General features: G+C 50.2%; 1 protein-coding gene across 21 annotated transcripts in view; it reads right to left on the bottom strand.

The window, feature by feature from the left end:
• The window catches only part of LOC147639453 (GPI inositol-deacylase A-like), a 175,291-nt gene extending 162,345 nt beyond the window's left edge, over positions 1-12,946 (bottom strand). For 12 of the 21 annotated variants that reach the window (XM_086791562.1, XM_086791580.1, XM_086791597.1 and 9 more), the window contains exon 1: positions 12,340-12,946. In XM_086791562.1, the coding sequence (XP_086647688.1) occupies positions 12,340-12,636 (297 nt within the window). In that variant the 5' untranslated portion in view covers positions 12,637-12,946. Of the gene's footprint in view, positions 1-12,335 lie in introns of all 21 variants that reach the window. The other 9 variants (XM_086791651.1, XM_086791659.1, XM_086791668.1 and 6 more) reach the window with 6 other exon arrangements.
• Positions 12,947-13,731: the final 785 nt, after the last annotated feature.

Here is a 13,731-nt window from a genome sequence, read left to right as displayed (position 1 = left end):
GTCAAAAGCTTTGCGGAAATCCACAAAGCAACAATAAATCCTCCTGCCATATAATCTGCCCTCCTCAATAATAGCTCTGAGTGTCAAGATATGGTCAAGAGTGGAGAAACCTCTCCTGAACCCTGCCTGCCCTGATGCACGTATGCCCTCTCTCTCTGCCCATCTACTCAACTCCTGCTCAAGAATAGATGCATATAATCTAGCCAATGTGTGACCAATCATGATGGTACGATAATTCCCAGGAAGCATGGGATCCCCTGACTTGAAGATAGGCACAATCGTGGACATATTCCAAGTCTCAGGAAAACCCTCACACATGGCTCGGTTAAACATCATAGCAATAAGCTCTGCAAGCATATCTCTGGCATGAATAAAATGCTCTGCTACCAAACCATCATGATCATATGCTCTCCCAGTCCTCATCCTGTCAATAGCTTTCTTTACCATCTCAGCAGTAAAGAAAGCACATGTCTCTGGGCATGGCTCTGATGGCTCTGGCAGGGGCAGCTGTCCTGCTGCTGTGTACAGAGATGCTGCATACTCACCCCAACTCTCTGTGGAGGAAATGGCTGGTGATGGTGAATGCTCATGAAATAGTCTCCATGCCTCGCCTGAGTCCCGACTCATAAATAACTGATACAAATCCCTCTCTAACTGAGCAAGATAAGCCCTCTTCTTCCGTCGCACTAGGTGCCGGAAGGTAATCCGTGACTGTCTGTGAGTGGTAACACCCATGAGCACCTCTCTCTGTAATCTGATCCTCATCTCTCTGCACTCCTCATCATACCAACTGTTCTGGGGCATGTTCCCAGATCGTCTCCGTGTAGGCTGACTATGGGGATATGCCTCTGATGCTGCAGCATGAAGCGTATCTATCAATATCTGAGTGGCTCATCTAATGGCCGTCCCGGCTCCTCGGCACATAAGCGTCTGTATATCTCATCCGTGTACACGGTGTCAGTCTCCCTCGTAAAGGTATAACGAGTGTGTGTGGAGACCTGTCCCAATGGAGCGGTGCTGAACTGAAATGTGAGAGTGAAGGACAAGATAGCATGATCCACGGTTTATGATTGCGGTGACAAAAGAGAGAGAGAGAGAGAGAGCCAAAAGTGTGGTATCCACAAAATGCAAGTCAACCCTTGCATGTGAGCCACATCCATATAATATAGAAGTACAAAATATTATATGTTAAGAGTGTCCTTTCACACTTGATGTCCAAGGGGAAAAACCACATGGGAAAAAGTGCCCTTGGTTAAGCGTTGTTCACACATAGCACTACCATAAGTGAGCATATGCCTACAATAGGGACAGATTTTGGTGATGTTCACCTTTTCCAAGAGGGCAGCCAAGGGCTGTAGATTAGGAGTACCTTTTTGTACCATATTAATATACTGAATTTCCAGCATCTCTCTCTCTCTCTCTCTCTCTCTCTCTCTCTCTCTCTCTTCATATCTGCGTTTTGCATCAGCATGTTTCCAGGAGTGTTTAGGGCTGAAAGAAGACCCCCACAGCTTCCGCGTGTTACATTGGTATCAGAGCATCAGGCTCAACAAAGCTAAACACTCATTCAGTCCCATATGATGGTGTACAGGTCCAAGGTACAGGAAAGTAGCGGATACGAAGCCCAAGGCAAGGAACACAGAATCGGGAAGAGCTCCCAAGAGGTTTGTTGGTGGTGTTCCACAAAGCCAGAGGGGACGGCAATCCTGTGAGCCAGATAGTTCTCGGGCAACGGTCCCAAGGGAGGATTATCCTCCAAGGGGTGATGTGAGAGTGCCAGACTCCTTTCTCAGGAATGAAGACCAAGATAGTGTTCAAAGTCAGGGCAAGAACGGATTGGGGACTGAATGGAACAGATGCATAGATATTATTCAGAGTCAAAGTGGTTTTGGAGACCGGGCCGGGTTTTCACAGAGAAAAGGGTTTGCCAGGGATGGATGGATGACAAAGGAACTTCGGGAAAAGATTGGGATGATGACAATCATCCAAGAACAGGTTGGAATCCCGTCATCAAGTTTGGCAAAGGGGGATGTCATGTGCATGAAAGATGCCATGGACATTCTCAGGTGCTGGTCCAGAAGAGGCAGCCAGATAAAGAGTATGCACCAGATAGAGCTAGGACTTGGAGCACAAGGAGCAATGTTGGACTGGAGAATGGACTCGGATCCCTGTCGGCTGTACCAGAAACAAAATAGGAGCTGTCGGCTGAGACCAGAAAGGGCTGTCGGCTGAATCAGAAAAAGGGCAGCTACAGGCGCATCATTTGTATGATTTTATGTCCAGTCAGCTGGCCGGCAACAGTCTGCCAGCTCTCCATTAAGGTTAAGAGACTATAAATAGCAAAGTGTGCTCATAGTTTTATTCATTCACCCCTTTATGGAGTGGATCCTTAGGGTCCCAGGTAGGAAAAGATTTTGGTGATGTTCACCTTTTCCAAGAGGGCAGCCAAGGGCTACAGATTAGGAGTACCTTTTTGTACCATATTAATATACTGAATTTCCAGCATCTCTCTCTCTCTCTACTCTCTCTTCATATCTGCGTTTTGCATCAGCATGTTTCCAGGAGTGTTTAGGGCTGAAAGAAGACTCCTAGAGCTTCCGCATGTTACAATAACACCATATGAGACCTGGCGCGAAAGGAAACCTAAAGTTAATCACTTTAAAATTTTTTGATGTATAGCTTATGCACATGTACCTCCGCAATTGAGAGGTAAGCTTGATGACAAAGCAACTAAGTGCATATTTGTGGGTTATAGTAGTGGCAGTAAAGGCTACCGTCCCTTTAATCCTTCCACACAAAGGATTTTGGACAGTAGAGATGTTGTATTTGATGAAAATTCAGACCAGCCATTGGCTGAATTTTTTGGACAGCCACCTTCGGGCCAACTAACATGTTTGACGGACTTCTCCCGTTGGGAATTGATGGCTCAACAGATCAGCAATCAACTTTGCCTAATGGACAACATTTGGGTACTCAAAATCAGCCCATGAATGACCTCATTACACCTCAAAATGTGGAGGAAGCAAGGGAGCAAGAGCGGACAGCAACGGAAGAGCTCCGTACTTTACAGAAGAGCAAGCTTTCAGCTCCACTTGGTAGCAGCACTCAGGCTAGTTCACGTAATACAAGATAACACGCAGATATTGCTTGCATGAGTACACTTTGTGTTGCAGATGAGCCAGATTCATATGAAGAGGCTCATGAGGATGAGCATTGGATGCAAGACATGCAAAATGAGATGGATTCTATCCATAAAAATAGCACACGGGACTTGGCAGACTTTCCTGCTGGCAAGAAGCCCATCGGCACAAAGTGGGTTTACAAGTTGAAAAGAAAGTCTGATGGTACCATTGACAAGCTAATGGCCAAAGGATATGCCCAACAAAAAGGCATTGATTATGATGAGACTTTCGCACCTACTTTTCGTATGGCCACAGTTAGATGTGTTGTTGCATTAGCTGCCCATCATGGATGGAATGTGCATTAGTTGAACATAAAATCAGCTTTTCTCAATGGGGATTTGCAAGAAGAAGTGTATGTAAATCAGCCCATTCGTTTTGTGATGCATGGTCATGAAAACAAAGTATGCGAGCTTCGAAAATCACTTTATGGTCTCAAACAAGCTCCCCGAGCTTGGTATGAGAAGGTACGTACTTATTTGACCACGCAAGGATTTCGCAATTGTCCAACAGAGAGCACCCTCTATGTGAGAGGATCATGACACTTTGATTATGCTCATTCTTTATGTGGATGACATGTTGCTAACTGAGAATCATATGGATAAAATTTCAGAACTCAAAGCTGAATTGCAAACGTCATTTGAGATGACAGATTTGGGATTGTTACATTATTATTTGGACATACAATTTGTGCAGACAGATGTTGGGATTTATGTACACCAATCGAAGTACATTCAAAAGCTGTTGCACAAATTTGGGTTTCAAGATTGTAAGCCCATCTCTACTCTAATGGAGCCAGAGCTGAAATTGAGCATATATGATGTTGGAGAGTCTTTTGATACGAGTGTTTACAGCCACGCAGTGGGCTACCTCATATACTTATGCAACACACGCCCGGATATTCAATTTGGGGTTTCCCAGTGTAGCAAATTTATGCACAGCCCAGGTACAAAGCATTGGCAAGCAGTGAAGTGGATCTTCCGCTATCTTCGGGGCTCCGTGGATCTTGCGTTGGTATCAGTTACATGCTTACACTGATTCCCTGCCCAACGGAGCGTGCAGTGACAGATGCAACCATGTGCACGAGAGATAAAGATAGAGAGAGAGAGAAGGCGGAATAGGGGGTTTCACACAGTACACCACGCTGAGCGAGGAACAGGCCTTGGTTCCGGATTCAAAGGGGGTGGTTGACAAGTTTCAGAAGGCCTTCCATGGTCTTCAACAAGTTTCCACGACTTGGTTTTTCATCGTAAAACAGGTATTGATCCTTGTGAGCAATGTGATGCCTCTTTGACTCAGAAGCAGAATGGCTCATTGATAGACACCAGATTGGACGTGAACTTCCTAATGAGGAAGTTGAGCTCATGGTTGCAGATGACTCTTTGGGAGGCAGGATTGCGTATCCTGTGGTTTCTGCGGCATGCGAAGGATCATGGACTTTTGTACACAGGAGGGGGATTGATTGATGGAGTCCGACTCCACGGTGGGAGTGACTCAGTTTGGGGAGGAGATCCGGACACGAGGGGATCTATTTCAAGCCCAGGAGCAGTTCTATGGAGCAGTAAGAGGCAGTCATCTTTTGCCTTGTCGACGACAGAGGCAGAGTACCGCGTTGCTTGTGATGCTGCTTGTGAGGTGGTGAGGTTGCAGAGGTTGCATTGCAAGATTGGGCTTCCACTGGAGGAACCCATGGTCATCCACAGGCACTTTGTTCGTGAACAGATCGTTGCTGATGACATCTTGCTAGAGTTTTGTTCGACGGAGGACAGTACGGTGGACCTCTTCACGAAGTCGCTATCTCACGATTTGCTCAGGCGGCACCCCAGCTCCCTGTGGTTGGTTTCACAATCAGGAGCTGAGAGGGGGTGTTAGAAGTCATCTCCTGTCTTTATCAGACACCAGGGCCTCTGTTGTGAGTGTGCCCGCCCTGTATAGGTGTTTTATCATTTTTCCTCACTCCCTGTATTTTTTTCCCATTTTTTCCATGATGTGGGTGGCTGCCACAGGCTGGCAGGAGCCTCTGATGCTGGCCGACTGCACTCATGTGTACCAGGAGCTGGCCGACTTCATCAAGAGGGGTCGTGTTATTTTTCTTTGCTGGCCGACTGGATGTGCCCAGTCGTGAGGGCTACTAGCGCTTGCCGACTACATGATGGGGCCATATAAATAGGCCCCATTGCCCCACATTGTACTCATTTAGTTTTCCTCGGGATCTTGTGTATAGAGAAGAGTTATACGCCTATCTCTCTCCTTCTCTTGTGCTGTCTATTTTCTGCACTCTACTTGCTCTTGTGGTCTCAGATTTGCTTATCATTTCCGCTGCGTATTTTGACATTTATGGATGCTGATTGGGCTGGTTGCATTGATACTCGGAGATCTACTGCAGGATATTGTTTCATGCTTGGTACAGGATTGGTCTCTTGGAAAACTCAGAAGCAGAGGACTGTTGCTGCTTCTTCTACCGAGGCTGAGTACAAATCCTATCTTCTCTCCGCAGCCGAGGCGTTATGGATACATCAAATTTTGGAGCATTTATGTTGTGCGAATGAGTCCCCTGTTATCATCTTCTCGGATTCTCAGAGTGCCATTGCTTTAGCTCAGAATCCTGTGATACGTGGCCGCTCCAAACACATTGAGGTTCACTATCATTTTGTTCGGGATTGGATTGAGCTTGGTCTTCTTCGACTTGGGTATTATTCCACTCAAGACAATCTTGCTAACCTCTTCACCAAACCGCTCCCACGAGCTTCTTTGGAGGTCTTTCTTCAGCGTGCTGGAGTTGGTCCACCCATCTGGCGCTGAAGAGGAGGTGTTGGCATTATCATCTCCAGATTGGGCATATATGTGCATATTTCATGCTGTATCTGGCCAGATTTATCCGAGAAAAGATCCTTGCATTAGTTATATAAAAAACGCTCGTAGGGCTACAAAAGATCTCTCCTGCTCATAAGAGAGACAGAGCAGTGAATACAGCATGGCAGCCCGGGAGACTCTCCCTAGGTGCTGCAAAATACAAGCATCAGTACAAAGAAGTGAGAGGCTAAATCATACAATAGGGGGGGGGAAGAGCCAAACAGGTGGCCTGTAGTGCCAACGGGGGGGGTCCCGTGTGTAAGGTGTAGAAAGGGCCACAGCGCCAAGTGGTGTGAAAGGCCTGGCGCCGTAAGATCGCCTCATCCGAGTTTCCCCGGATGCGGTCGTACTGTCCTCGCAGGGTGTGGATCAACTCCTGCCAAATCCCCCGTACAGTCTCTGCTGGTGGCTCCAATCTCCCCTCAAAGGCCGTAAAGCACCGGGCCCTCCAGGTGGACCAGATGGTGAGGCTGCTGAGGAGCTCCCATCGTAAATCCCTCTCCACGAGAAATCCGGTGCCGGAACCAGGCGAAGCTGGCCCCTAATAAATCTGATGGCCTAACTGCCCTGCTCCATCTCATAGCCCATAGCAGGCCCTGACAAAGTCGACCAAGCAGCGGCACCCCACGTAAACATACCCTCTGGAGAGAGGGGGGGCCAGAATACGCAACATCCGCAGCCAAATCTGCTGCGCCTGAGGGCAATCCCAAAGGCAATGTCTCTGTGTCTCCATAGGGTGGCCGCATCGGATGCAGGCCGCCGGAAGACCGCTGTAAACAAGCCAAGTGCCAACTGCTGAGCCCCTGTGGGCGACCAGCCACTAAAAAGTCCAGATCCTGTGGGCCTGTCGACTAGCCCAGAGCCGAGCCCAAAAATCCTCCAGGAACTCCTGTGAGAGTCCCTGTAGTCACCAATGCCCCGCTGCCGCTGGAGAGACCGTCCTCCTCGCCGTCAAAATATGCCGCCCCAGCCGAACAGTATACTGGAAAAAGGTGATCTCTGTGGCCTCAAGGGATGCATAAGGATCATGCCACTCGTACTCCCCAAGGTCCCACTGTAGCCGGGCCAAGGGGCGCGCTGCATATGCCCAAATGCGCCAATCCGGGAGCACATCAGCAGGGTCGGGGTCAATATGCCACTTCCGAGAAGCGGCGGCCACTACCCGAATCCTCTGAAAGGTGCACTAACCAAAGGCGACTCCACCTCCACTCTCTGGAGTCTGCCCTCATCCTGAATCTCATAGTAGAGGCAACTGCCATCCTCAGTGCAAGCTCTGACAGCAATCAAGATCTCCAACTGTGTAAAGGCTCCCATCCACCGTGGGGCCACTGGCTCGAGAGGCGTGAACCACTCCTCTGTGAGTGCCTCCTGAATATCATCCCTCATAATCAACCCCCCTCTGAAGTGACTCAGTCTCTCCACCTGGATCTCCTCTGGTAGACTACAAAAGGCCTGCCAGTCTCCAAAACTACAAGCTGGGCCTGCCGCTAAAGGCCCCCAGGCTAGCCGAGGCCGAGAACCCAGCATATGACCCTGCTCTGTGCGAACCGCTGGGCTCCAGATGAGCGGCTGTCTGGCCCGCTCCTCAACACAAGAAGGTCGCTGAGAGAGCCCCGGTCTCAGCAGCTCCCAAGCTCTCAGGATACTCAAAGCAAATCTGTCCTCCCATCCTCTACTGAGGCCTGTCCTCCTCATCTCTATAAAGATCCAGCGAATCTCTGGTGCCCAAGTGCCCCCTGCTGGGGGCGCCCGAGCCTGCAGCCGCTGCAAGAGGAGCTCTTTCGAAGGCTCAGCGCCTGGAAGCAACCCCCGAACGATAAGCTTCCCCAATAAAGCTCTACTCTGATCGACTGGATCTATAATGCCCAAACCTCCCTGAGCCAACGGAAGTGTAATAACTGCCCATGCAACCTTTGCCCGAGCTGGCTGACCGTCCCGCCCAGACCACAGAAAGTTCCTGATCAGCCTCTGTACCTGGCTGATGCAAGAGCTCGAGAAGATCCAGCAAGACGTAATGTACCACATGGTCGCTAACAGCACCTGATTTGCCACCACCACCCTCCCAGCCAAGGATAGTCGAGCTGTACTCCAATACAAAAGCTTCTTCCGAATGCTCAGAAAAAGCGGGGCAATCTGCTGCTCAGGTGACAAATCTAGGCCAATCTGGCATCCCAAATACCACACTGCTGTGCCTGGAGGAATCCATCTAAAACCGGGGTCCGGGCTCCATGCCGGAGTGGGAGCACTACTGATCCAAAAGGCCACTGTCTTGCGCCAATTGATCAATGCTCCCGAAGCTGCACTAAAAACCTGGAGCGACTGCTCTGCGCGAAGAAGATTGGCCTCTTGGCCATGCAAAAATAAGCCCGTGTCGTCTGCAAACTCAGCATCAACCAGGTCCTCCCCCCGGACTGGGAGCTGAAGTCCTCTCAAACCAACCTCCTCTGCCGTCAAATACATGCTCATAGCCTCCGCAAAGAAGAGAAAAAGAAAAGGGGCGAGGGGACACCCCTGACGGACTGATCTGGTCAGCTCAAAACTCGGCCCCCGTCCTCCTGCAATCAACACCTGGCTGCGAGCTGTGGAATACAGAGCCGCCACCCCTCTGATCCATCCTGGCTCAAAGCCCAGGCGAAGCATAGTGCCCTCTAAGAAACCCCAATCAACTCTATCGTATGCCTTCTCAAAATCGAGAAACATCACGACCAAGTCCTCGCCAAGAAATCTAGCTCGGGCCGTCGCCTCCCAGAAAGTAAAGATGTTGTCAAGGATACTGCGCTCCTTGACAACTCCTGTCTGAGTAGCATGAATCAACTCCCCCAGGAACGGCTAGATCCTCAAACTCAAGGCCTTTGCTAAGACCTTGTAAACAGTATTGAGGATCGTAATAGGCCTCCAATGCCGAATATCATCTGATACTCCCTCCCCCTTGGGGATAAGATAGATCAAGCCCTCTTAAAGGCTCTGCGGCATCACCCCAGTGTCCAAAACATGCTGAAAGCCCCTGCGGAGGCCTGGCCCCAAAAGGTCCCAATAGCGCATAAAAAAGGCCGGCGTCAATCCGTCCTCCCCTGGGCAACTATGTCGCAGCAGGACCCTCAAGGCCTCGGCAAGCTCAATCTCTGACAGAGGCGCACCTAGAACTGTACGCATACGGTCTGTGACCCTCCTCTGCACATGGGCCCACACAGTCTGTCTGCAAACATCTCGATCCTCAATGGCTGGCTCCGCTGAAAGCAGGTCTCTATAGAATGCAGTGGCAATGGCTCTGATCTCCCCGAGCTCAGTAGCTACTGATCCATCCGGTCTACCAAGCTGGCGGACTCCTGCTCGCGCATGACGGGGCCCAGTGATCTCAAAAAACTCTCCAGTCACTCTATCACCAAGCTACGTCCACTGAGAGGCCTGACGACGATAGTAAACTCATGTCTCTGCTCCTCTACCTCTCGAACCTCCTGGCGTGCCTGGCTCAGCTGTGACGCCACCCACTCACATGCAGGCTGCTGCTCCTGAAGGCGCTGTAGCGAAGCAAGGCTGCGTCTCAGCCGATGCTCCCGCTCGCGAATCTCTCCCAGCCGTGTCAAAGCTGCAGCGTGCAGAAAAGAGCTAAGATCGATGAGTCCCTGGGCACACTGGCCCGCTGCATCCTGGTCAGAGCACTGACTATCATGCCAGATGCTCTCAATGTCCTCAGCGAGACTGGGATCTGTAAGTACCCTCTCCGGGATCCTCAACTGCAAGCTGGGCTCCCGTGTCCTCTCCTCCAATGTCAAGATAACTGAAGCATGATCTGAAAATGAGGTGCCAGCGAGAATGCCGACGGAGCCCTCTCGCTCCCCTAACCAGTCGCCCACATAAAAGCGATCAATCCGTGATAGATTAGTCCCTCCGTGCCGGCGATCCGACCGAGAGAAACTAAGACTGTCCTGAGACCGGGAGAAAGCCCCATGCTGCCATGCATCAGTGATCCTCAGTGACATGCAAAACCGGTCCCAAGCTGCAAGCTCCATGCCGTGCACTGTAACATGACTGCCTCCCACCCTATCTGCCGGGTCCTCAAGCATGTTGAAGTCTCCCCCAACACACCAATGTGCGGCCTCTGGCAATGCATCCGTAACCTGGGTCCAGAACTCTGCTCTGGCATTAGCAGGATTGGGCGCATAGACGTTGAGCACGTCCAATAGCTCATCATGCATCCTCAGAATGACATACTGTGCTCTACCAGGCACAATGATCCCTCGATCCACAATGGCCTGCCGCCATACATCTGCAATGACCATGCATACTCCTCCCTGTCCACCCAAAGGACCAAACCCTGCAGACCAAAAAGTGTCCCATCTACCAGGCATCACCGAACCATATCTCCGGATCTTGCTCTCACCCAAGTGGTGCTCCTGCATCATCAAAATATCAATGCTGCCACCAACCAGGCATCTTTGAAGCTCCTGCCTCAAGCAACCACGATAGCGTATAAAATGTGCTCCGCCAAGGCCCTGTACATTCCATGAGATGATCCTCATGGATGCCCTACTGAGGTGGATGCTGTCTCAGCCGTACGGCGGGCCTTCGCAAGCGGCTTGGATGGAGAGTAGTCGCCATCCCTGCTCCGCCGCTGCTGGGTCAAATCCATGCTGCCAAGGTCTGAAGAAAGCCCGAGCACCCCTGATGTCAAGGGGACTCATGGCAAGGACCTTGGCAACACTTTGGGCGGCCTCGAACTCGATCTGGTAATGTCCACGGCCCAATAGCTGTACGTCCAGGATCTTGCCCACATCTGCAAGAAGGCGGGCCTGAAGAAGATCTCGGATCTCCCCTCTGCTGGGGCGAGTGCCGACTATACGGCAGATGGTGGAATGTGCTTGGAGGCGTTCCACTTCTGCGGCGAGGCTCGCTTCCTCTTCTGGCGAAAGAGAAAGCCTGATGGGGGTATCCTCAGGGGCGGTCGAGGGGGTTGCAGAAGAGTCCCTCTGAGGTGGGGCGGGAGGAGCCTCCATCAGAGTCTGAAGCTGTGGCGAAGGCGGAGCGAATGCGATACCTGCAAGAACCGAGCTGCACGCGAAGGGCGGAGAGGGAAGGCGGGAGGATAAAAAAAGGAGGATCCCCAGGGGGCGGAAAAAACAGCAAGAAGGGGGGGGGGGGGGGGGTAAGGCGGCAAAGAAACAGCAAGAAGGGGGGGCGGGAGCAGCGCGAAAGGAGAGGCGGTGGGGGGAGAGAGGGCTCGCGGAGGGGGGGGGCGGGGCGCTGACGAGGGGAGGTGGCGCGAAGGCGAACTGAAGGGGGGGAGGGGCGCTTCAGCGCGAGAGGGAGAGAAAGCGAGGAGAAGGGGGGGGGGGGGCGCGATGGCGAGAAGAAGGGGGGGGGGCATAAGCGCTGGCAGGCGGGGGGGGGGGACAAGGCGCGAGGGAGGGATGGCGAGGGGCGAGCAGCACAAGCAGGGGGGGTGACGGCGGGAGCTTCAGCGAGCACAAATCCTCTTTTATTTTTCTGCTATTTTTTTGTCTATTTTTTAGACATTATTCTAGTATTTTTTGCACAGTCGGCCAGCCCACTGTTTTTATACTGGCCGACCAGCTCTTGTCCAACCTATAAATAGGTGGCTTGGGTTAGCATCGTTAGCACATCATTATTCAGCTATTGCTGGTGGTTGTATGCACCTACGGGCAGCCCTCGTGCTCTACTTCAGCAGATAACAAGTTTTCTACTTCAGTTCTTTTGCACGTGTGTTTCTTTGCAAGATCTATTTGCTGTTTTTCTGATTTACAGCCATTCTTTCACTCCGAGTTACAGTTCAAGTTCTAAATCATCTTGCTAATGCATCAGCTATGTTCCCCCAAACAAGCTGCAAAGCATCATGCTAAGTCCACAGCTTCGAGCTGGATATGCAAATGATGGTTGTCATCCAGTGTTTCTCATAGAAAACAAGGCCGATTAAGGAATCAAATCAGCATACTCAAAGACAAGTGTCGACATAACTTGATAAAGGCCCATGTTCTCTAGAGGGATAATGGTGAGCAGCACACAGGCTCTCCATTTCATGAACATCAGTATAGAGCACGTGAAGAATTATTTTGTGTGACGTATCAGTATAGATCACATGAAGAATAGAAGAATGCTTACATTATGCTTATGATGCGTTCATGATATTCACTGCTTCTTGTGTGTTTAAACTACTGCTTTGCAGGCATGCTAACAAATAGCACTCTTTAAGTATTGGTCTCGGTGGACCAGAGCTGAAAGCTGAGGACCCACGTACGGGTTTTATTGAAATCTGAGAAGTTCGTGATGACTAGGATATGGGGAGACCTGCCTGTTTGTAGCTGCCGCCGTTGCCTGGGATGAAGAGGACTGGGACGCCGGAGAGCTGGACGAGCTTGAGATGGTAGTCTATCTTCTTCCAGCCCTCGTGGTAGAGGAAGAGGGCATACTTGGTGGCCGATGTGTTAGGCGCAGTAGGTACAGGAATGTAGGTAGGGTACATGTAGGTCATGACGCAACCTGTGGGAAACGAGTTGTAGAGACCCAGCAGGCCCACGATGCCCACCCATAGCGCCGCTGCCACCACCACCAGCAACCTCGGCTTGAACCTGGACTCGCCCATCATCATCTGCCTGGAACATAGAAAGAACAGAACGCGGCTGTGGCTATGGATGTGCTGGTGTCGAAATGGACGGACGGATATGAACTCATCAGCATGGATCAAATGGGCGCAGCACGGACGGGAAGGGTGAGGCGTGCAGGTAGGGTGCCGATGTTTTTGCAAGTGGAGAGAGGACTGCGATGTCGAGATCTGGAACGGAGAAAGGAAAGGAACGCAAGGATCGAGGTTTTTCTTTCTTTCTGTAAATGAGCTTTTTTTTTTTTCTTGTCGCCCCTTTTTTTACCGCGTGCGCAGTGGACGTGAAGACGGCCACGACAAAAGCCAGACACAAGAGCATCATAAGATTCATAACCGCTGCCAGCAGGTAGCCCCGGTCGCGTGGCAGCTTGCGAGACGGGGATGCCACCGGCACCTGACGGTTTCTCCGTTCTCTTTCACCACACATTCAAAAGGCTCTCACTTGCGCTTGAAATAGGGTGGTATTTTTACCGGGTCAAAATGAAGGAAAAACGGCGAATGAATTTTCACATATGTTTTAGTTATAAAACCGGAATGTAGAGGTTTTGGAAATAAAAACCACATAGATTGAAGAGTGGTCCTTATTTTGATTGGTTAAAAAATATGCTTTTTTAAAGCATTGGCTTGGAGACGCTCCACCTAGTCCATTCGTGCACTAGTGTGTGCATGTGTATATGCATGCCATCATGCACCCACGACAATATATATATATATATATATATATATATATATAAACATCTCCAAAAGGCCAAAATGGCATGTGAGACCAATACACGATACAAAGCTTCACCATGCAAGTCTTTAACCAAAAATCTGGTCCAAAAGAACTCCAACAAAAAGAAAATTCATACTAATCATCTAAAATAGCTACAATGCCAAGCATCAAAGACATTTACCTCAACTCAAAGTCGGGTCACATAGAGAGAGAGAGAGAGATTTGAAAACCATGTGATACATCACAAATGAGTGCAAGGTACTAGTAGAATTGTGCTCTAATGCGTTTTTAACAAATGAAATTATGAAAGAAAATGATTGAGTTCGTAATTTTATGAACTAAGGTTTTTTCCTTCAAAGGTAGATGTC

The sequence above is a fragment of the Cibotium barometz genome, chromosome 4, assembly GCF_041138505.1.
Source record: "Cibotium barometz isolate CiBa-2024 chromosome 4, ASM4113850v1, whole genome shotgun sequence".
In the NCBI taxonomy this organism is placed as follows: Eukaryota; Viridiplantae; Streptophyta; class Polypodiopsida; order Cyatheales; family Cibotiaceae; genus Cibotium; species Cibotium barometz.
Note: the sequence above shows the minus strand (reverse complement) of the source record. Positions and strands in the feature narration are given on the sequence as shown.